Source organism: Paralichthys olivaceus, chromosome 12 (genome assembly GCF_024713975.1).
Source record: "Paralichthys olivaceus isolate ysfri-2021 chromosome 12, ASM2471397v2, whole genome shotgun sequence".
Classification (NCBI taxonomy): domain Eukaryota; kingdom Metazoa; phylum Chordata; class Actinopteri; order Pleuronectiformes; family Paralichthyidae; genus Paralichthys; species Paralichthys olivaceus.
Genome location: NC_091104.1, coordinates 9,665,190 through 9,687,482, shown reverse-complemented (window position 1 = coordinate 9,687,482; position 22,293 = coordinate 9,665,190). Strand labels below are relative to the sequence as shown.

Genomic DNA, 22,293 nt, shown 5'->3' with positions numbered 1-22,293 from the left:
ACTGGAAGTGGAGGTGAAGCGTCCTGTGAGCTGAGAGCCACTTGTCCACCGTGGATACCCCCCCCCCACACGTCTCAATGCACCTGTACACGAAGACAAACCCGGATGACGATGGGTTAGAGCCCGCTAGGTGGCAGACACAGGCCGCGAGGTATGCCGGGCAATTTTTTTTTTTACACCTGATTTTTGACGATGGTCCAAGATTTAGTTGCTTCTCATATTAAAGGGATAGTTCACCAAAAAAAATGAAAATTCACTAATTATCTATCTACCACTTGACCGATGGAGGGGTGGGTGACGTGTTTTAGTTTCAGGGGTAAACAGTGTTGCAGTCAAATCCAATCCAACTTAAGTAAACGGAGACCACTTCTTCAAATAGAAAAAACCATGACATGTCTCCATACTGCTCCTGTGGTGTCAACCAAGTGTCCATAAGCCCAGACATTCAAATTCGACCTAAAACGGCGTCATGTACACCATGTTGTTAGCCCAAATGTTCGCTGTTGTCCTCCTAGTTATTGCTCCTCATGAGCATCGCGAGACAAGATCAGCAAGAACTGCAGCAGTACCTAGGAGGACAACACTGGACATTTAGGATAAAAACATGGTGTAAATGGCATTTATTTAAATTGGATTGGATTTGGTTGCAACGCACCCTTCCATCTGCATAGTGGTGAGTAGATAATGAGTCGGTTTGAATTTTTGGGTGAACTATCCCTTTAAAGCGTCACCAATGGGTAATATTCATAGATGTATGTTGGCCAATGATCGCTGTATCAGATTAGCAGATAAATTGAGCTAAGACAATCCATACAGTACATTCTCATCCTCACGTGATGTAAAGGATGCAAGTGGTGATCCAAAATCTAAAACTTCTTCTCTGTCCATTTTCTTCCATGTGAGCTTACTATAACATGAAAAATATATATCTATAGCATATCATATATCATCTTAACACTCATATTTTACTATGATAGTTGTAGAACAGTGTTTTTATGTGACATGATGGAATGTGATCAATGAGTATTGCACATGATACATGTGAAAATATTGCACAGTGGAGTCTTGTCAGACTGAGGATATGTTGTGTATGATAATGGCTGCTAACCGGAGAGCGTTCAACACGCCACTTTGTCACAGCCGGTAAATGTCAGGTTCTTTGGTTTTAAATTCTCTGTCAGATTGGAAGTGAATGTGAAGCGCCTTGAGTTGAGCCACACGACAGCTGCCCTGGCCCCGTGGAAATTGCACCCCCCCACATGTTTCCACATGGCAGTAAACCGGGATGATCGAGTTAGGGCCCTCTAGGAGGCAGGCCCACTTCACGAGGGATGGTGTTAAATTATTTAAACCAGATTTTTGACGATGGTCCAGGATTTAGATGCTTCTCAGTCTCATGAAGTGCAACCAATTGGTTTATTCATTGAATTTAAAGGGCTTTCAAAAATGTTTCTCAAGCAATGAACTCTGTAGGTGATATTTAACTAAGACAATACAACACAAAACAAATTAATTCATCTTGAAGGCAATTTGGTTCGGGGCAAGTGCTCGTCAAAGGATCAATGAACTACGCTCGGCAAGTAAGTTTATTTTGAAAAAATATTTCAAAGCAAGTACTATTACTGAAGCAGAAAATTTAATGTGCTAATTTTACTTTTACTTAAGCACATTTTTGTCTGTTTATTTGTACTTTTACATAAGTAAAATGTTTGAGTACTTTCTCCATGAGACATGCACTGACAAACATTCACACACAAAAGTAATACATTAAAGGAACTGTTTAGTTGAATTTAGCTGTGCAATTTCTTTAAAAAAAATATATATATATATCATAATAATAATTTTAAAAATATATAAATAGTCCACATGGCAGAAAGGCATTAAAGGGTAAGTATAAGTATTTAAGACAGGAGTAATCACTACAAATAATGAATGAATAAAGACATTTCTAGGCGATTATATCATAAATATTTGAATTACTGATTTATACTGACTGATATCAATTGTATCAGACCTTTGATCACAGTCAAATGGTCCACAACAAGAATCTTATCATGAATAAGCCACATTGACATTTGTCTAATGCCCCTCCTCAGCCTCCGCTTTGCAGCGTGTTGGCATTTCACCCCGCCGCTGTGCCAATATGTCCTCCCTCTCACTCACCAACTCTCTTCCCTCTCTATGTGTCTCTCTGTCCGAAGCCAATCTGATTTGCCCCTGGGCTTCTGTCGGCAGAAAGAGGTGATAAACACTGCAACCATGACAACCAGCGAGCCAGACACACACACACACACACTCACGAGATCCTGTATCCTAATGGCTTAACTTGGCATCCTCTCCTCCTTTAATTCATCAAGTCCAGCCTTCACCTGAGCTGATATTAATACACTGTGGAAAGACGGAGGCGGGGGTGGCTCCACCGCCGTTTTGAGCCTTTTCATCCTCGTCTTTTGAGATAAGCGCGTCTATCAGCCCGTGAGATGAAACTGTATTAACATTAAAACCTCCACAATGCTTAAAATAGAGCCAAGATATTAGTCGGTGTGTAAATATTTCCTCAGCTTGCTTAAAATTAACAGAAATGTTTGCATATTGATTTTCCAACTTGCTTTAAAGCAGTCAGACAGAGAGTGAAAGCACTGAGCTGGTAGTCCCAAACATAACTATTGATCACTAATGGAGCCCTTGTGAAAACACAGTGAGTGATATTTTGAGAGTAAAACTTCCAGCACCAGGCGAACAGTAGAGCAACCACAGAGACATTGTTTGGGTGAAATTACTGCTTGGGCTGTGATAATAGCAATGATAAGCAGGGAATTATCCACATGGAAACTTGGCCGCCTTGTGTTAGTGCAAACCTTCAACACACACACACACACGTGGCTTTCTCAAGACGTGTCATTATGTTCAGCAGCAACTTGAGACGTCATTATTCCCCATCTTTTCCTCTCAATGACTGAGCCCAAATTGAAGCTCAGATCGAGGCATCTCAGGCCTCTCCAGAGAAACGTGTCTGCATGAAAACACAATGCAGAGCGCAGCCAGCTGAATCATTGTAGGTATTGTGAATTTGTGCTCCTCAGTCAGCTTCCTGTAGAGTCACTGGAGACAGCAGCAGCAGCAATGAAAGTCTTTACCTTAAAAGTGCAAGGGGGCAAGGTTCCCATAGCAACTGATCTGAATCCTAATTAAAACAGGAGATTTGATTAATTAGTTCAATGGTGTGTGTGTGTGTGTGTGTGTGTGTGTGTGTGTGTGTGTGTGTGTGTGTTGCATGGCTCTCTGTATGTGGCTTGTGTGTGGGAGTCATGTTCTTGTGAGTCACGGTGTATCTTGTGTGTAGTTATGCTAAATGAGGAGGGGGTGTTTTATGCCTATATATATGTGTGTGTGTTTATGAGCCTTCGGGTAATCGTGTGAATCACTACTGTGTTTTCAGCATGTATGCGTGTGTGTGTTTCATGTCTCCCGGGAGGCTTGTCCTTGCCTGCAGTACCACTGTGTGAATCAGAGGTGAGTCGTCTGGAGTTGCCCTCTGCTTTAATCTGGAGTTAATGACAGAACTACCTGCCCTCCCGGCCATCCTCCCCCTACTCTCTCCCTATATCTAACCCCTTTATCTGTTTGCTTCTTACCCATCACCACACATATCAGCCAGCCCTCCAAATTCCCACTGCTTCTTGTCTCCCTCACTCTCTCTCTCCCGCAACCTGTGTTTCCCTTCTCTCCCTCTATTCCTCCTCCTTCCCACAGTGCACAGAGTGCCCTTGCCTGCTTCTCTGATTGCCTCATCCCACTGAGTAACTACACTGGGGGCAGTGCAGGCCCCCAAAGAAACCAAAACACAAATTAAGGGATGAGAGCAACAGTATGGGAACAGCGCCTGGCTTTAAGGAGATTTCCTGACCCGTGGATTGGCAAGGGAGGGGAGGAAACTAGGATCTTACTCTTGTCAATGTGTCTGCTTGTCCTCGAGTCTTGAGTGTGTGTTCATTCGTGCATGCAAGCCAGTCCCTGTAGATATCTTGCGAACAAAAGGATAATTGGAGAGAGCCACAAAAATGGGATGATCACTTCTTGCTATGTGAGAGGAGAGGAAAACAAAAGCGAAGGGAATCAAGGAAAGATGACATGTAAACCAGGCTGAATTGACAAGAGCCCGCAGGAGAATCAAAGAAAGAAAATAAAGAAGGGAGAAAGCGTGAGAGGGGAAAAAGGGAAGAAAGAGAGGGGAGCGAAATGGCAGGAATCTAAGTATTATCTGACAGAAGAAATTCAGATGGGAGAAAGGAAAAGGGTTTGGGAAAGGGAAACGCGGAGGAGGAAGAAAGGAGAAGTGGCTCAAATGAAACAGCATGAATCCCCATCCATTTCAGCACCGGACAGCTCCACAGACAGCACTAGGCCAGTATAAATAGATTCCCTACTTTAGAGGCCCCGTCAACGCTCCAAAAAAGTGCTTTATGTGCTCAGAGCGGCTCCTGCCCCTAGAGAACAGGCACGCAGGTATCTGATGGTGCCTGATAACCATCTTCTCTCAGTTCCTCTCCGTTTGTTTTCTTAATTTAGGGAGCCTCCACGGTTCAATGACAGCACCACAGTGAGGAAAGAAGGTGTTTTTCTCCCAGATTCTCCGTCACGGCCATTCTTGCACTCTGAGGTAGACGATATGGCCTCAGGTCTGGGATCACATTACCCTTGCCTTAGATCCGGCATCACCAATCTCAAAACTGGAAATGATACCTCAGCACCAAAACCCATGCATCACTGAACCTCATTTATATACGTCAGCTGCAGCCTCGCTTGCATACTTAAAAGTGCGGATGCATCTGTAAGCAATCTCCGCGAATGCATGTAATCATATGACCGTGCAGGCATGCCCTGCATCTGCCGGCCTGTTTCCACTGCAAGCAAGCATTAAGGAGCCTTGTGGGGAGGCTGTAATACAGCCTAATGCACCTGAGAGCCCTGAAATCTATAACCATCATCTACATCTTCCTGATATTACTGGAACCGTCTCTGTTACTGTTTCTGATAGGAATCTCCAGGGAGAGCTTTCCCCTTCACTGCTGTGGGGAGAGGAAGAGGAGAGCATGTGTGCATGGGAGAGAAGCACCTCTCCCATTTCCTCAAGGTGATTCACCTTAATGCACGCTGAAATCAATGTGAAATTGAACTGAAAATTGAACTTTCAGCTCAGTAATGCAGAAGACATGTTGTTATTAAATCTTTTCCTATAGCCGTGAAACCGGTTGACTGTTATTTGGAACGCCTGTGTGCGCTTGTTTTCAACACCATGGTGTCATTGATGGAGGAGGCCCTGCCATTGGTCCACTGGGGACAACCGGACCTCACAAGGGGCAGATAGAGCTCAACAACTTGGCTCCGGAATAAAAAATCCCATTCCTTTTATGAATAAAGATTATCAGCCATAACATTTTAACCATCCAAGGTAGACTTACCACAAGCAAGATTGTGAAATGATTTTATATGCTCCTGTAAAAGCCACAAGTCGGAACAATATCAACTGGGTTTAAACAAAAACAGTCATCAGGTGTAGCAATGTCTTTGATTGGTGGAGCTCGCTGTAACCATCTATCTCAAAATTCATGTCAGCTACGATTGGATGATTCAGCGTTTCATCACGTTGGGGGTGAAAATCACTACAACAAGGTTAAATTCAAGAAGGGTGCTGGAAATCACTGGAAAGGAATACTTCGCAATGGTTTATGGGATGCATAGATGTTACGGTGCAAGTGCTTTTTATTACTTTATACTGCTCCAAGCACCTGCAGTATAAAACCTCAAATATAAAAGCAGCTTCCTCAATGTGTCCTTCCATCCCCGAGAAACAGAGGCTCCAACAGGTTGATCCTTCTCAGCCCAACCTATCCCAGCATTCATTCTTCAGTGACAAATAGTTTTTCAAAGAGGTAATGGCACCATTGCTTGAGGTAACAACAAAAAACAAGGGCATTTAAACTTTCTCGTCCTGTCCAACTTCAGCTTTGTTGCTTGGCAAAAGCAATACGGTTAGAACTGGTGGCTCTGATCACCGAAATCTCCCAGACCGTCTCATCTCAGTTCGGCCTTCGCTGTCTATGCAGGTCGGGTGGTGGCCAGGCCGCCGCCTCCTCCTCCTCCTCCTCCACCTCCTCCTCCTGAGGATGCAGACCCTGAAAGTTTGTCAACATCCATCATAGCTCCCTTTTGTTGAGGTTGTGTTTCTGTTGTGTGGCTTTTGATGTTGTGTTGCCACTTTGGCATTTGTGTTTTCTGTTAATGCACTTGTCTGAGACTTCTTGGACACCATATTAAGCCAGGCTGTGATTAGCTGGTGTAGGAAGTTAAACTAGCCCCCCCCCCCCCCAACAACACAGTTTTGATGCGTGCTCGCGTGCGTGGTGGTGTTGGTGGTGGTGTGTGTGTGTGTGTGTGTTTGTGTGTGTGTGTGTGTGGGGGGGGGGGGGATTGTGCGCGACGAAGCCAGCTGGCACGAGTCGCCATGGTAACGCGCACCGGTTTCACGAAACCCGTCTGCGCTTAAGGGCAATAAGGAGAGAGATGGATAAACTAATGAGATTATAAATTATTGTCGGTATAGCTGAACAAGTCGGGGCATTTTTTATACCAGACTGCACACGCGGGAAACGTGACGAGAAAGTTTATTGTCTGCACCTCTTGCTGTGTCTTTCTGTGCACTGTGTTTATGATGAGGAACTTAAACTGTCTCCTTTTGGCGAGAGGAGAGGAGGAGGAGGATTCATCCCGAGCGCGCGTAATTTGCGCCCCATGTGCACAAACCAGGAGCAGTTGCGCGCCGTCTTTATTGCGCGATTAATTCCGGCGCCTCCGTCTCTCTCTTTTTTCTCTCTCTCTCCCTCCCCTCCGTCCCTCTCTCCCTCCATGAATTAGCCGGTTGTGTAGGAGATGAAGAGAGGATTCTCCATCATTACGCACGCCGAAAACTCCGCGCAACATCGCACGCCTGTCCAGCGGTGTGCGCGGTGCCGCAGCTCCCACGGGCTGCGCTGTGGATAAGCGGACCTGCATCCTAAAGCCAACCTCTCTCTCTCCTTCCCTCTCTCCCTCTCTCTCTCTCTCTCTCTCTCTCTCTCTCTCCCTCCTCTGGTTTTTATCCTCCACCTCATTGCAGTCTCATCACGTCCCCCCTCCTGCTCTGGCACCCCCCCTCCCTCCCCCGTCCATCCATCCGCCTCAGCCGCTACAGGAGGAGAGAGAGGGAGAGAGGAGTGCGGCTGAATGTGAACGACATGTCGACAGTCAGCCTCTAAAGTGTTTTCTCGGTCGTTCCTTAATTCTTTGGCGGCGGACTGAGTGAGTATTACCCGCATCCCTGCTCTGCTGAGCGTCGCTGCATGTGTGGATGAAGGAGGCTGCTGGTGGGGGAGACACAGACAATGGGGAATGCAATTGGATTGCGTTATACTCTGCCAAGGATTTTCATACATAGCCTGGTAAATGTCTTAATAGCTTCTGTTAATGACTAGACTACCCTAATTGGTCATGCTTTAATTCTGCTAACTATCACAATTTGTCTGCTGTAATGTTGGAGAGGGGGCTAATTGATTTTCTTGGAGGGCTGTGGGCTATCCAGGCTGATATAGCCCCCCCAATACGTTTGATCAGTGATGCTGCTGCTGCTGCTGGTTGCCTGAGTGCAGGTCTGTGCTGTGGGAGCAGGCAGGGGCCCATGATGTAAAAGCTTTGGTGAGACTGTGGGTTCGGACGGACGGAGAGAGAGAGAGGACGGAGAGAGGTAGACACTGGAATTATGTGACATGAATAATACGGCGAAGAATGAAGCAGTGACCGTCATCTGTGGCTCGCTTGCGTCAGTGTGTGGAGGTCTGGAGGAGAGAGGGAAGAAGAGAAGAAGAAAAACTCAAAAGAGTCAGAGAGAGTCAAGAAAAGACAGGGAGGAGGAGAAGCCACACCTGTGTCAGGCCTGTTCTCAGATGGACATGAAGCCAGACGGATAAATGGATTGATTGACAGACAGACAGACAGACAGACAGATAGATAGATAGATAGATTAGAATTCTGCTGTGCTGTCACTAGTCAACACTGGAGTTAACATAATGATGCACAGCTTTGCTAACTGCTGACTAGTCCACTTGGCTGATTGGAAAAAGAGGCTCGACTGTTGACTGTGTTTCTTCTCGTTAAGGAGACATGGCCGACCTACAAAGCAGATTCTAACAGGAGGGATCCCAGTGGTCTTTCCAGAGTCTGTATTGATCTCATCGTGTATGGGGGGGTGGAGGGTTCGGCCCGACAATAAACAATGCATTTCTTGGATGAAAATGAGGATCTACTGGGACATCTGAATGGCTTGTGTTTCACATTGTATTCCAATTAGTCAAACAGCATCGAGCACGTTGGCTTGGATCGTCCTGCATTGTATGAAGCATACGTGCTGCAAAACACTTTGATAAACGGGTGAATTTCCCTCGTCATACGTGGAAATAACATGTTCTCCTTCCTCTCACGCTTTTCCAGGGTTGTCCAACAAGTATCGCAGCATTTACGCTGGCATGGTTACGAAATCACACTCATCTACATGTGTCGAGCTACCTGTTCCTGCACTTGGCAGGCTATGAAGCATACTTTTTGGATATGGTTTGACCTTTCTGCTCACACACACTCACACACTCGCAGGCAACTTGGCTCCAGCACTGCTTCTCTGTGAGGCAGGCGTACATTGTGTGCAGGGCGAGAGGAGGGCTTTTGATGTAATCGATATCAGATTTCAGCGGTTTCACTGCGAGCTCTCGTCCTGAGTGGCAGCCCTGACTGACTTCTTAATGCTTATGCAATCCCACTCCTCTCTCCGCACCTCACCCGTTTCCTCTCCCTTTGTACCATACTCTCTGCCCATTACTCTTCCTTTATCTGTCTGTCTCTCCTTTGCTCCTTTCCTTTTTCGCTCCCCATGCCCACTTCTCCTCCTCCTCCTCCTCCTCCTCCTCTCGTTTCCACCTCTGCCTTCATCTCTCCCCGTCATAATCATCTCTGTGATTGCTCTTCCTCTCCCGGGCGGTGATGTTTTCACTGCTGCCTCCTTGTCTAACTCGCTGATGCCAGATTATTGCTGTATGATTACAGCTACCATACCATCATGATCATTATTGCATTTCGCGTGGCAGCGTTCAACAGTGTATGAGCAGGTCGAGATGCTTTATCCAATTTAGATCTCATTAAGACTTGAGAGGAAATATCCCCCATGCAAGACTCTATCAAGAATCTAAGCTGTTTTCCTTTTTCCTTTTTTTTTGTTTCCTGGACGACAGCAACTCTGTTCCTGTTCTGTTATTATTGTTATTATTGCACATCTCTCACAGACATCATCATCATCTTCATCAGCCACCGTGCATCACTAGCAGCGTCAGTTCTCGCTCCTGCTCATCATGAGCTGCCTTCACATCAGCCCTTTTTGAAAACATTGAAGAGTTTTGATTTGCAGCGACGCTTTCACTCCACTGTCATTATCACAGTAATGATCATGACAGGACTCGATGGCTGCTGATAACCCAACATATTCTGCTGATTTTTAATACCGGGTTATTTTGTGCCTCATTCGTCTGTTGTCTGATTGCCATTCATCTTATTAAATGGAGCAGTTCATTAGACAGGAGCATTATGAATCTGATTTGAATTTACCCATATTCATATTGCATACATTAAAACAACACGTGCGTGACATTTCAGCTTCGCCGAGCATTTGAGAATACAGATGAATATATTCATCAGAGCCCCCCCGTCCCCTACCAACACCGCCTCCCTCCACTCGTCCAAAAAGCCACTTTGAAAATGATAAAATGTGATTCACAGGTGAACTAGCCCACATGTTTGCCTTTGTTTTGCATTTTCAATGTCAGTATTTAAATATCTAATTCTAGAGCAACATTTTAGCGGGTGAGCGTTTGTTGTTTTTCGCATCAGCATTTCTTGCTTTTGTGATTTCTTTAAACCAGAACCCTGGTTTTCCTGTGTTAAAAATACATGTGATGTATGTTTACCATGGTTCAGCTCATATCGCTGCATATACAGTGGCCTCCAGTTGGCCTTAGACATTATTCCAATGGAACATAATTCTTTCCCTGTGGCACTCCAGTCCGTGCGATTTAACTTTTATTTCCTGACTGCTTCAGTATACTTGTGATGTATCATCAATCTGATTCATCCTGACCTGACTTTTTGCTGTTGCCATCCTGGCTGCTTGTCCTCTTTTAACCATCTGTGTGCATTTGTGCGTGTGTGTGTGTGTGTGTGTGCGTGCTCACGGGGTTTGCCATGCAGTGCGGTGAAGGGCCGATGTCGGGCTGTAGCCCCAGGCTGCTGAGCTGAGAAGGAGAAGCAGGAGGATGCAGTGGGTCACTCTGGCAGTGGCCCTGGGGTGTGTGTGTCTGTCCTGGGCGTCACACACCCCCACCCCTACCCCCACCTCCACACACACCCCTCTGGTGGACAACTCCGAGGAGGAAGTGGACGAGCCGTGCTTCGAGCCGTGCACGTGCGAGGTCAAAGAAGGCGTGCTGCACGTGCACTGTGATGGGCGGAGCTTCACTAATGTCACCCAGGTATCAATCACTCTCCTTCCCTTTTACTCTCACGTGGAACTGCGCTGCACTTTATTACAATTACCTGCTTAACATACTCTCCAAGTCTAATACCCAGTCTTTAATGCGGCTTATGGGTGTTTTTAACTGTTGACTGAATGAGATAACTAATCAGACCCCTAATTAATCACTCAGGTGTCACAGTCGTGGGTCCGCCCTTTCAAACTCAACCTCCAGAGGAACTCTCTGAGGCGTCTCTATAGCAACGGGTTTCAGCACCTTGGCAACGCAGTGTCGATAAACCTTGGCAACAATGCACTCCAGGACATCCGAGTGGGAGCTTTCAATGGGCTGGCCAAACTGAGACGCCTGTACCTCCATGAGAACAAGCTGGAGGTCTTCAGAAACGACACCTTCGCTGGTTTAGAGGCTCTGGAATACCTCCAGGTGGGTTTGAGATGATAATCCCTTAAAACGTTGCACCAGATTATAATAGATGGCTCTGACAGAAGCAGACAGTGGTTTTCAGGTGCAGGATTTATACTTCACATTTTTGTCTTTCCTACCTCCAGGCCGACTACAACGTGATCAAACGAATCGACAGCGGCGCTCTGAGGTTCCTCTACAAGCTCCGGGTTCTCATCCTCAATGACAACCTGATCCCCGTCTTGCCTGCTCATCTGTTCAGGTGACATCCCGATTATTTTACTGCAGAGCTTTTGAATTACTCTGCGACTGATCTGTGTAAAATATCATTGTCAGATATAATTAGATGGTCTGTGCTGATGCTGAATTAATGTTTCTGTTGCACATTATTATTTCTTATTACAAAAGATGGATTAATCATCAGATAAGCAGATTTCTCAGCAAAGGAATGTGTGAGCCAATGTTTTCTCTTACTATCACATTGTGCTTTCATCTAACCCACATTACTATCCCCCTCCTGCTGCACCAGATCTGTGTCTCTGACTCATCTGGACCTGCGGGGAAACCGTCTGAAGAGCCTGGCATATGCTGGGACCCTGGAGTACGTTGGTCGTTCCCTGATGGAGCTACAGCTGGAGGAGAATCCTTGGAACTGTGGCTGTGAGGCCGTTCAGCTACAGCAGTGGCTGGGTCAGATCCCTTACACGGCTGTTGTTGGGGACGTTACATGCGAGTATCCCTTCCACCTTCACGGTAAAGACCTGAGGGAAATTCCCCGCAAGGAGCTGTGTGCCGACCTGCCGGACAAAGAGCTTCAATCAGAGGGGGGTGTTTCCACGGCAGGGTCGCAGCCCCGTCATCTGCCCCCTATCTCTAAACCTAACGCCCATCCTGGGCGAGTCAGGCCCACTAAACCCTCCTCTATGGTGCATGGCCGCCAAAACACTCACACCTCCTCCACATCTTCGTCCTCCTCCTCGGCAGAGCGTAAAGACAGAGAGCGGCACCTGAGGCCGACGAAAAGGCCTCGACCCTCTAGGACGTCTCCCACTCCTCGCAGTCTGATGCCCAATCAGAATCCTCCCGTCGCCGGCTACCAAACACGACCCCCCATCCCAATCATCTGTCCCCTGGGCTGCACTTGCAACCTGCACATCACAGACCTCGGCCTGACTGTCAACTGCAAGGAGAACGGCTTCCTCAACGTGTCCCAGCTCACACCTCGGCCCCTCAACGGCCGCAAGCTCTATCTGAGTGGGAATTTAATTCAGAGGATCTACCGCACAGACTTCTGGAATTTCTCCAGTCTCGACCTGCTTCACCTGGGGAACAACCGCATCTCTTACCTGCAGGAGGGGGCCTTCTCCAGTCTGACAACCCTGAGGAGCCTCTACCTGAATGGCAACAACCTGGAGAGGCTCAGCCCGCACGTATTCCTGGGGCTGCAGAATCTTAGGTAGGATTTGTTTTTTGTTTTTTTTCCGCTCTTGGATCATTCACAGCATTTCAAGCACTTTGCCTTCGCTGCATTTCAAACACATTCATTAACTGAAACCACATGTCAGCAAAGGTATTTAGACATTTGTTTATAAGTATGTGGAAATTAATTTCTCAGTATTAGTGACACAGCGAGAGCAGAACATTTTGATTACCATTATGCTGGAGTTTGATTGAAATGAAAGGTGCCCATTCCCTGCCAGGATTGTCATTTGTTAGTCACACCACCTGATTCTGCTGAAGTGAAGTGTGAGCCTGGTATGAGTGACAACGTGAAAATTAATGTTTTTTTGTATTTGCATACAGAGGTGTTGATAAGGCAGTGAGACGTCTGGGTGATGCCAGGAATTAACATTTTAGAGAAAGGCTTATTATAAAAATAAAAAAAACACGTAAGGAAGATGCATATGTTTCATTGTCAGATTAAGCTGCCGAAGATAATTCCTCTGCAAATAATGTACACATCTAATATCTACAGCGAGCTATTGTATTTATTCTGGTAATTAAAGTAAACTTTCATGCTTCATGTCTTTTATATATAGAATAAGAAGGTTTGGGCCATAATACCTTCATCTTGGGCACATCTTTTACTCTTTAGCTTTCAGCTCTTTATTTAAAGATCAGAAAATTTGGCGCCCTGTTAATTTGACTTTTAATCAATAATAAAAATCCTCTCAGGACGTCCAAAAAGTTTTCCTCTTAACCTCTCGTTAGCCTTTGTCAGTGACTCTAGGGCAAGTGAGCCTCTGTGGATTTCTATTATTGAAAAACACTTTAAAAATGCAAAGGACTTGCATGTCAAGGCAAGTTTAAGTAGTCATCAGTGTTAAATTACACAATATCATTTGATACTGATCGTCTAATCAGCTGTGAACAGGGAAGGTTACAGATTAAATCAAATCTCTGTTATGACTTGATGTAATTACCATGCTGTGGTGCAGGAGAGGTAAATAACCTGCATAATATTTCAAAATAAAATGATTCAAAAAGAATTCAACCTGTGCTCTAATCAAAAAAATTATGTTTTTGCACCAAGCTGAGACAAAGACAGACAAACAGACGATCGTCTTGGCTTGTTGTGATCTAATGCAGTGGATTAGTTATTCATCCTCTTTTCACTGTCCTCTCCTTTATTTTAGGTACCTTTATTTTGAGTACAATGAGATCCGTGATGTAGCTCCCGGGACATTCGACTCCATGCCGTCCCTCCAGCTGTTGTTCCTCAATGCCAACCTGCTGCGGAGCCTCCCTCTCGGCGTGTTTTCAGGAGTTAATCTTGCTCGTCTCAATCTGAGAAACAATCACCTTCTGCAGCTTCCTATGGAGGGCGTGCTGGAGCACCTCACCGGACTGGTGCAGGTTGGTGCAAACCTAAAACTGTATTTACTCAATGACTGAGAACACGTATGTATGGTATATGTTGTAAATGAGTGAGAACACCTGTATGGGACCAATTGTGTAGCAATATTATTTGCGTGTGTGTGTGTGTGCGTGTGTGTGTGTGTGAGAGAGTTGTGTAACTGTATTTCAATCTGCATTTGCGTAATCCAATTTCTAAATGTGTAAAAAAGACTGATTCTACAAATGTGTATAGTAATTCAGTATTCAGAATATATACAGAATCCTTGTGTGTTTAAACCTTTGCATGCAGTTATTTGGCGTAAATAAAAAGAACACCATATGCCAGGTGTTTATTGCAGTAAAGTGTGTGTTTGTGAGTGTGCGTCTGTGTGTGTGTCTGTGGAGAGTTGTTTAACTGTATCTCAGTCTGTGTAATCCGTATTTTCAACATGTTAACGACTCTGATAACACAAAGAGATTCTGAATACACATTTACTGTTTCCGGTACGCATTCTCAAATCTCAATACATTTGCAGATTTTTTTACATATTTACAAATCTGATCACGCACAAATGGAATTACACACACACACACACACACACACACATAATATGCATGTAGCTAGAAAATTGGCCCCAGACAAAAAAGGTGGTTTTTTTGGGCCAAATAACATTTTGTTGAGCAACAATGGCACAGTGAAAAATTTTGGTTATTGAATTGGATCACCCCCATTGACTTCCTAAATGAATAGAAAACAACATAATTATTTCGATTGTCATTGCTGAGACTATATATTATCACAGCTTGATGAAATAAACAAAACGAGCTGAAATCTTGGCAAAACACAAAGTTGCATTTAAAACTTCTGGCAGCCCCTGATCTCCTGGTCTCTGGCACAGCTGCAGTTTCCTCCATCATCTGCGTCGTCTGTTGTTTTGAGAGCTCCTCTGTGGCATGTGGGACTCTTCTTGTGCCTCAGGTATTCTAATTGGAAAATTGCAATTGTCTCGATTTGCATAAGTGGTCTTAATAAATCACCGGCTAAAGCGGAGAAAGCTGAACCCCTCAAGTTTTCCGAGCATGCTTAGACTGCACAGTATGTATTCAATTCCCTGTTTGTGTTTGGCCTCACCTCACACATTTAACTGCAGCATTATGAGGCTGGTTGCTGTACACAATGCGACTGATAACGCCCGAACCCGAGATATTACATTTATTTTCATCCTGCCTCCTCTCACTTCAGCACATTTAGTGTAGCAGGCTTTTCTTAGACAGCCCGAGCAGAATGAGGAAAGGTGGGTGTGTGGATTAGCCGGAACGTCATTGTAAATTTCCGTTTTACTTGGCTCCATGAAAAATTCCTGATCCTAGGTAGTGTGGGTTTCTAAATATTTGCTCGAGGGAAGTACGGCGGCAGTTTATGGGGCTGGAGGAACCACGTGGAGGTGGATAATGGTTTTGTGCTGTTCTACGCCTCTGATGTCTATGAGAATTAAAGCATTCACCAAATGGAAGAACACCGTGGGCCATATTCATAAAGCCCAGCAGTATCACCATTGTCGTGTGGCACAGTAATTGAATTCATTCATTTACCTGGGTTGTTAGTACCTTGACAAAGCCACATTAGCGCTGCCCATGGACGGCAGAAAATAATGTGACACTGATATCACCTGTTGACTTACTGCTGGCCTGTGTGAAGCTCGGTAAGTGGGATTTCTGGGCGCTGGCGTATGTTTTTGGAGCCAGTGTTTGCACAGTAGAAATCAAAGGGTAACACAGATGGAGGCAGGGTGAAGCTCGCAGCTGCTGTAAAAAAACGTCCATTTTGATAATCACAAAGCAGCAGCATGTATAGCTTAGAGTCACTGTCACAATCAAGGATGGGATTATACAGTTACACCCACTTACATGCACGGAGATTTTTTGTGGAAAAATCCCTCCTTGACGTCTCTGTTATTTAAAAAAAAGAATAACTATTCAAGAAAAAAATTTAATTGCTTCGCTATAATTCCTAATTACAATCAGAAATATGTTTTAGAATTAAGTTAAGGTGAATGGGCATCTGAGTGGATATGTACAGCGCAGGGATGCATGTCTTTCTCGGTAAATAAAAACGTACAGTTTGGCAGCACTCGCTCGTTATTGCAGTGAATAAATTTGCCCACAGGAACATTTCACCTTGAGGGATGTCGGAGAGAAAACAATGCACACTTGGTCAAGATATATGGAAACAATACATTTTTCACCAGGGTCAGTTAGACAGAAACCATTACATTGAATTTCAAATATCTATGATTGATTAGCAGTTTTTACTTGACTCTACTACTACATTAACCAGTGTGCACTGCAGTTTGATTTAGACAATGATATCCGGGGTCTTCAGTAGGCTACGTGTACAAATAAGGACAGTGCAATCTTTGAAAATATGTATTTAGTATGTTAGAGAGTTAGATAAGAAGACCAATAATATTTGTTCACTGTAATATAGTAAGCTAGAATCAGCAGTAAATAGCTTAGTTTAGCATTAATAATGTAGGGATTAACTACTAAGCACCAAGACCAACAAATACAATACTAAATAAATACTGCATACTAAATACTACATATAGAATATAACTTCATATAGTATATAACTGTCCTATAGTATAGTGTACTGATATTAGAAGTGTATTGGTCTTCGTATTTTTCTTTGTCTGTTAGCTTAGGATAAATACTACATACTACACCAACAAATACGAAAACTAATATCTCACTCATTTGAAGTTAGTGGGAGCTCTAATGCTCTTCAATGAATATATGTTTTACTTGTTTTGGGTGTTTTTTCAATCCAAGAACGTAATAATACTAATTCATCCAAAAAAAAACCCGCTGGGCCAAGTGAGCTTAATAATAAAATAATTATAAGATAAGTACTCAGTGACCAAAACTCTGTCATTGTTTACTTCCTAATGAAACTGAATTTTAAAGATTTCTCTCAAGAGTTGTGGTACAGGTGCAGATTGGTTGACTACCCAGTTACCAGGACAATCAAATTATATTGCGTTGACCATTAACACTGGCCACGTGAATCGTATTAACATTGATTCAGTCTGAAAACTCAGCTGAGAGTCGGGTAATAGACTTGATTATAACCTCTAACATCTTACCAGATCTAATCTAATTCAATATAACACTTTGCTCAGGCCATTCTTTTCTGTTGGCTGTTTCACAAGCTACATAGAAAACATGTTTTTTTAACACAATCCAGTATAAACTAGTGGATGTGTTTATGCAGTGGAAACTCTTGAGATCCTTTTGCAATATAAACTAATATTTCACTTGATATTTCACTGCACAGCAAACACAAGACCCCCACAGGTGTTTTAAACATAAATATAGTATCTCAATAAAAGCCTGTAAAAGTACTAAGCTTCTAACTGTTCTGCCCGTCCTCTGGGACACACACACATTTCCTTTTTTAGGACAGGAAATAGACCCTTGTGCTATCCACTGTCTATCTCACTATTTCTGAGTCACCATTAAATGCCAATAAAGCCATTTTAACTGGCTGAACAGTAAGATTATTTTTTACCCTGCAAACAGAAAGGCAGGATTTTCTCACCACTGAGAGGGAGGAGTAATTGTGTGTTAATAACCACTTCCATTCAGTTAACTGTTGGGGTGGATGATATGGCGTGACACAATTAGTATTAGATTTATTATTGCAGTGTTATTTCAGTATGCTAATGTTTACTTAAGTACTCCTATTCGCACAGTTTAAAGTTAATTGCATTTTCACCCAACTAGGTCAAAAGTTTATTGCACAGTTTTACATTTTATTTTACAAAAATATTAATTAGTAGCTTTTATTCAAACATGAAACGTGAGAGACACAAAATGTGGGTATGGGAATGTTTTTTAAAGATTTAGGTTCTTTTATTGTTTCCCGTGGGAGAAATTAGCATCAAACCAGACATTGAGTAAAAACATTAAATATGATAAATATGTTAAATAAAAGCCTAACATTTGCCTGAGATAAACAACTAAGCAGTTTTCACAACATCTCAACATTTGTCAAAGACATAAGCTGCTGTCAGACCTGCACTTCAACTCCAGAGATCCTCCGCACCTTCTCCGGAGGAGGTGCACGTGTGAACTCAAATGCCAGTGTGTGTAAAGTGTGTGAGATGATACATGTCTACATACTACACATGCACACATGCCATGTTTACCACAAACATTTCAAACAGAAAATCCATATATCTAATGCAGCAGCATTAAAAGTCGATGTTTGTTTTTCCCTTCAGAATAAAAGATCAAGGGATTTGTCTCTACCCTCGTAATGTTGCACTGATGTTCAGCGATCACACAGAGGCAGAGATGCCAATTACTCCACTAACAATGACCTCACTGGACCAGAAACTCCCGCTCTCTGCTCTTTGCTATTACCACCGCTCTCCCTCCACCTACATGAAACACAAACCACTGGATTGAACAAGTTCATGCCCTTCCTCGAGGGGATGCCGAAGTCACTCTGGGAAATATGATAAATCACTATCTGAGGTAGAAGTTGACGATGCATGCAAAGGGAGGGTAAGTTCACTTTGAAAGTAAATGATGACACTTCAAAAGAAAAAAACGGAATTCCCTCCACGCCACAGACTGAAGTACATGAATGAATATTCATTGTTGCACCTCTCTGGCCTCGTATGTATAAGATGACACATTTACTGTAGCCACGAAGTCAGTTTTCCAATATATACACAGTTTAGCTTGACTGCAGATGTTTCTTCAAATGCGCTCTTTTCATTTCCGCTCTATGTACTATTCAAAAGACAATGAAACGCATGCATCAGTATGGGGAAGGCTTGGCAAGCTGATGCTCAGGGGCGTCGCGTCACTAGAGGCTACAGCAGAATCCCTGCGCCACAACTTCCAAAAAACCTGCTTACATTGACTCTGTTCCTGTGAGTTAACTGGAACAATTGGAATGACTGACAGGATGTTGCTGTTTTGGCAGCAGTTTTAAGTCACATGCCTCATGGAGAACATCCTGAATCTCTCCCTTAATGTGATTTTCTTTATGGCTCCCCAGTAACTGTTGGACTATTATTGCTTGATCTTTGATCATTAGTCATAAGGATAAAAACCCACAAGAGCAAATTAACTCTTCTTTGTGTAAGTGTGGCAGTTTCCAATCAAAACCAAAGCCAGTATTAAAGTCAGACTAAAAATAATTTCTGGCGAAGGAAATTCAGAAGTGTGCTTTGAATGAATTCCTTCAAATAAGTCTGATCTGTAACATTTGAATCGTGGTGGAATGTGGAATGAATTTACTAAAAGCCTCATGATAAAAATCTATATAATGGGGTCATGCTCTTGCATTTCTGCTGTGACTAGCACCTGTCGGACTGGCGTCTATAATTTCCCTCCACAACGCCGCGCTGATTGACAAGTTGACAGCAAATCACACACTGGGTGACCAGGCGTATAAATTGTATACTGAGTTGGACATGTACGACAGATGCTTTCAAAAGAGAAGAGGGTAAAGCCCCTGGATCTGTGTGAAAACAAAACAATTCATGGGAACGAAATGCTTCACGAATTCCAAGCAGACGTAAGACTGTGGTTATGTTATAAGAGTGAAAAACAAGCTGACATTTTGGTCATGGAGTGTTTATTTAAAATGTCACCTGGTTTATTAATGTTCATTCATGCTACATTATGGCCCAGATGTCACAATAATACAGAAACTAGCAACGCTGCACTTTTCAGAGGACCTTTAATACAATGGAGTCAAAACTGCAGCTGAGTTGTTGTTTCCACTCCTGTTATTTCATTATGGGAGCCACACGGAAAAAAACCCACTGTGGGCCAACTTCAATAAAGTGAAGGAGCATCCTGTTGTTCAGTGTGAGGCATGGGGAAGTGTTCGCACCATGGCTTCCGCAACAGCAATGCTGAATCATCTCATAGAGCATCCATCTATTCCTGCAAGCCAGGGAGACAGTCTAACCAAATTAGCATGACAGCATTCGTGCAGGCTCGTTGGAAGTGTGACAAAGAGAATATCGGCTTTCGTTGCCAGTGTCATTGCTAAAGATACGAAATGGATCAGTTCTGCAGACAATACGTCGTGATGTAAGTGATTCCCTTTGTGCATAATCTGCTTTAGCCCTTTTTTTCCCCCCTCAAGTGCGGCAAAGTGAATATTTGAGTTTGTTTTAGGACACGCGATCAATATGGCAGCGAATGAAATGGATTTATGTGCACACCTATTGGATTACAGCACAGGGGAGAGTTGCATCACATCCCGTTTATTGTTAAAAACAAAGAATGTTCTCACATGCTCATCACACAAAACCTTGCCGGTGAGTTTTGTGAATAACCACTTATGTAAACTCTGAGTGGTCTTTATTGTAAACTGAAATAATCCTGTAACCTGCTGTAGTGCGTGTGTGAACAGTTTTTAAAGAGCGCACTTGTGGGTGGGATGAGTTGAATTGGTGACGGCTCAGATTGTTGCATATCATAGAAAATATATCACGCTTGTATGCAACCATTCAGTAAATGTTAGCACTTTGATGGGCGATGACCCTATAATGACATTATTTACATTAATCAGTGCTATTCAACCCTTGCATATTTAAAAGAAATCATTTAAAAACACTAGGCACCGTTGAGAGCTGCACTCTGTTATGCTAATGCAGAGAAACTCATTTTCCACATATTGTTGCTGGTGAGAGAAAAGGTAGAAGAGGGATGCTCATTTTTCTTGTTGTCATCTTATTAGAGTGCGAGCACTGGCCTATTCTTCAACACTACAGACATTTAAAGTTACTTATATACATCACAAGCATTTCAGAAAAATTATCTATTTTTGTTTACATAGCACAAAGTGATTCATGGATTTGCATTGCATGGCAGACCAGTAATTAGTGTTCTATTACCCGATGACAATGTGCTGTGGTGTTGTGTATTTCTCCAGGTGGACCTGCAGCAGAACCCATGGGAGTGTAACTGTGAGGCAGCTCCGCTGAAGCGGTGGCTGGAGGGGCTCAGCGCGGTGGTGGTGGTGGGAGAGGTGGTCTGCCATTCCCCGGAAAAGACCAAAGGCGTAGACCTGCGCTCCCTCTCCATGGAGCTGCTCTGCCCTGAGCTGCAGCCCCAGGAGGACCAGGAGCAGGAGGAGCACACAGCCACCTCCACAGCAGCAGACAGGGGTGTATCAGTTGGCTACCCCGGTTCAGGGCTGGGGCCCCTGATCCCTCCGGGGAGGGATTCAATCCCTCTGTCGGTGTTGGTGCTCAGCCTGCTGGTGTTGTTTGTCTCTGCGTTCTTTGCGGCAGCGGCACTAATCGCCTACGCCCTGAGGAGGAGGGACAAGCTGCCGTTCCGTCGCCAGGGAGAGGTGGATTTGGCGGGCATCCAGATGGAGTGTGGCATCTTCACCGAGCAGACGCACCACCATCACCACCACCACCACCACGGCCTCCCAGAGACGCCGCCCCTACCTCCACCGGAACACAATCACGTCTACGACACCATCTCACCCCCTGAGGCTGCCTCAAAAGGTCCCGACCCCGCCACAGCTTCGCACATGTGTAGCAACCCCATCTACAAAGAGGAACAGGACGCCGCGGTGAAACAACGACCACGGCAGCAACAGACATTTGCAGCCTCCAAAGAGAGCGAGGGAGGATACTGCTCTGCAGCAGAGAAGGAGAGGAACTGGACTCTGGAGGTGTCCTCATCACCCATCAACACCGTTACTGGAGCGATGGGACCGCTCGCCGGCCTTCATGGCAACGGCATCCTCTGCCCCACGGTGATAGACAGCCAGGGCCCCACCCCTAAAGTCGAACTGGTGGACTGCCTCTTCAGACTCCCCACCCCAGAGTTCAGAGAGCTGCCAGATAGGTACGCGAGGCCGCCGCCCCGCTACCCGCACCCCCAAGACTCTAAACAGGACACCAGACCCGACCAAATGCTCGTAGTCACCACCCTCAGCTCCACGTCAGGCGGCGGTAACAGCAGCCAGAGCGAGCAGGGTGCGGGAGAGCAGAGAGCCAGACTGAGGACCACACCGGACTACATGGAGGTGCTGGACCGCTCGTACCAGTTCTAACACTCCTCCCCCCTCCCCCCTCCTCCTCCTCTTCTTGCTACCCCTCTCCTCTCGTCTCCTCATCATCCCCCTCTCGGGTGATGAATCATCCAGTAACAATGACTTCTGTACAGAGGCTGGCATGACTTTGAGAGGAGCCTGTGGGGGAGCAGGACTACACTACACACCATGTTTATTCCTGGATAACGAGCTGAGGTCAGTTTTTCTATTCCCCCCCCCCCCCCCCCCCCACTACCTGCATATAGGTTTGGCAAGGATTTGCTGATCCCAGATCTCAGCCTGGAGGCAAAACCTCCGCTGCAGCTACTACAGTATTTTTTTTTCCTCCATTACACCTCA

At 44.6% G+C, this 22,293-nt stretch overlaps 1 protein-coding gene across 3 annotated transcripts; it reads left to right on the top strand.

Moving 5' to 3' along the window:
* The first annotated feature begins 34 nt into the window (after nt 1–34).
* On the top strand, nt 35–22,089 carry LOC109636418 (SLIT and NTRK-like protein 3). Of its 3 annotated transcripts, none has more exons than XM_020098107.2 (7): nt 35–151; nt 10,324–10,604; nt 10,779–11,030; nt 11,156–11,271; nt 11,539–12,465; nt 13,646–13,865; nt 20,815–22,089. In XM_020098107.2, exons 2-7 carry the CDS (start codon nt 10,389–10,391, stop codon nt 21,952–21,954), a joined length of 2,871 nt encoding a protein of 956 aa, XP_019953666.1. In that variant the 5' UTR covers nt 35–151; nt 10,324–10,388; the 3' UTR covers nt 21,955–22,089. The 3 variants fall into 3 exon arrangements, with proteins under 3 accessions (XP_019953666.1, XP_019953667.1, XP_069391473.1); XM_020098108.2 differs by lacking the exon at nt 35–151 and adding an exon at nt 7,207–7,338; XM_069535372.1 differs by lacking the exon at nt 35–151 and adding an exon at nt 7,360–7,478.
* The last annotated feature ends 204 nt before the right edge of the window (nt 22,090–22,293 follow it).

Excerpts from the sequence above, each read along its gene's own strand:
- LOC109636418 (XM_020098107.2), top strand. The coding sequence starts at position 10,389 with ATGCAGTGGGTCACTCTGGCAGTGGCCCTGGGGTGTGTGTGTCTGTCC. Across the intron at positions 11,031-11,155 it reads AGGCTCTGGAATACCTCCAG|GCCGACTACAACGTGATCAA; the intron begins GTGGGTTTGAGA and ends TCCTACCTCCAG. Across the intron at positions 13,866-20,814 it reads ACCTCACCGGACTGGTGCAG|GTGGACCTGCAGCAGAACCC; the intron begins GTTGGTGCAAAC and ends GTATTTCTCCAG.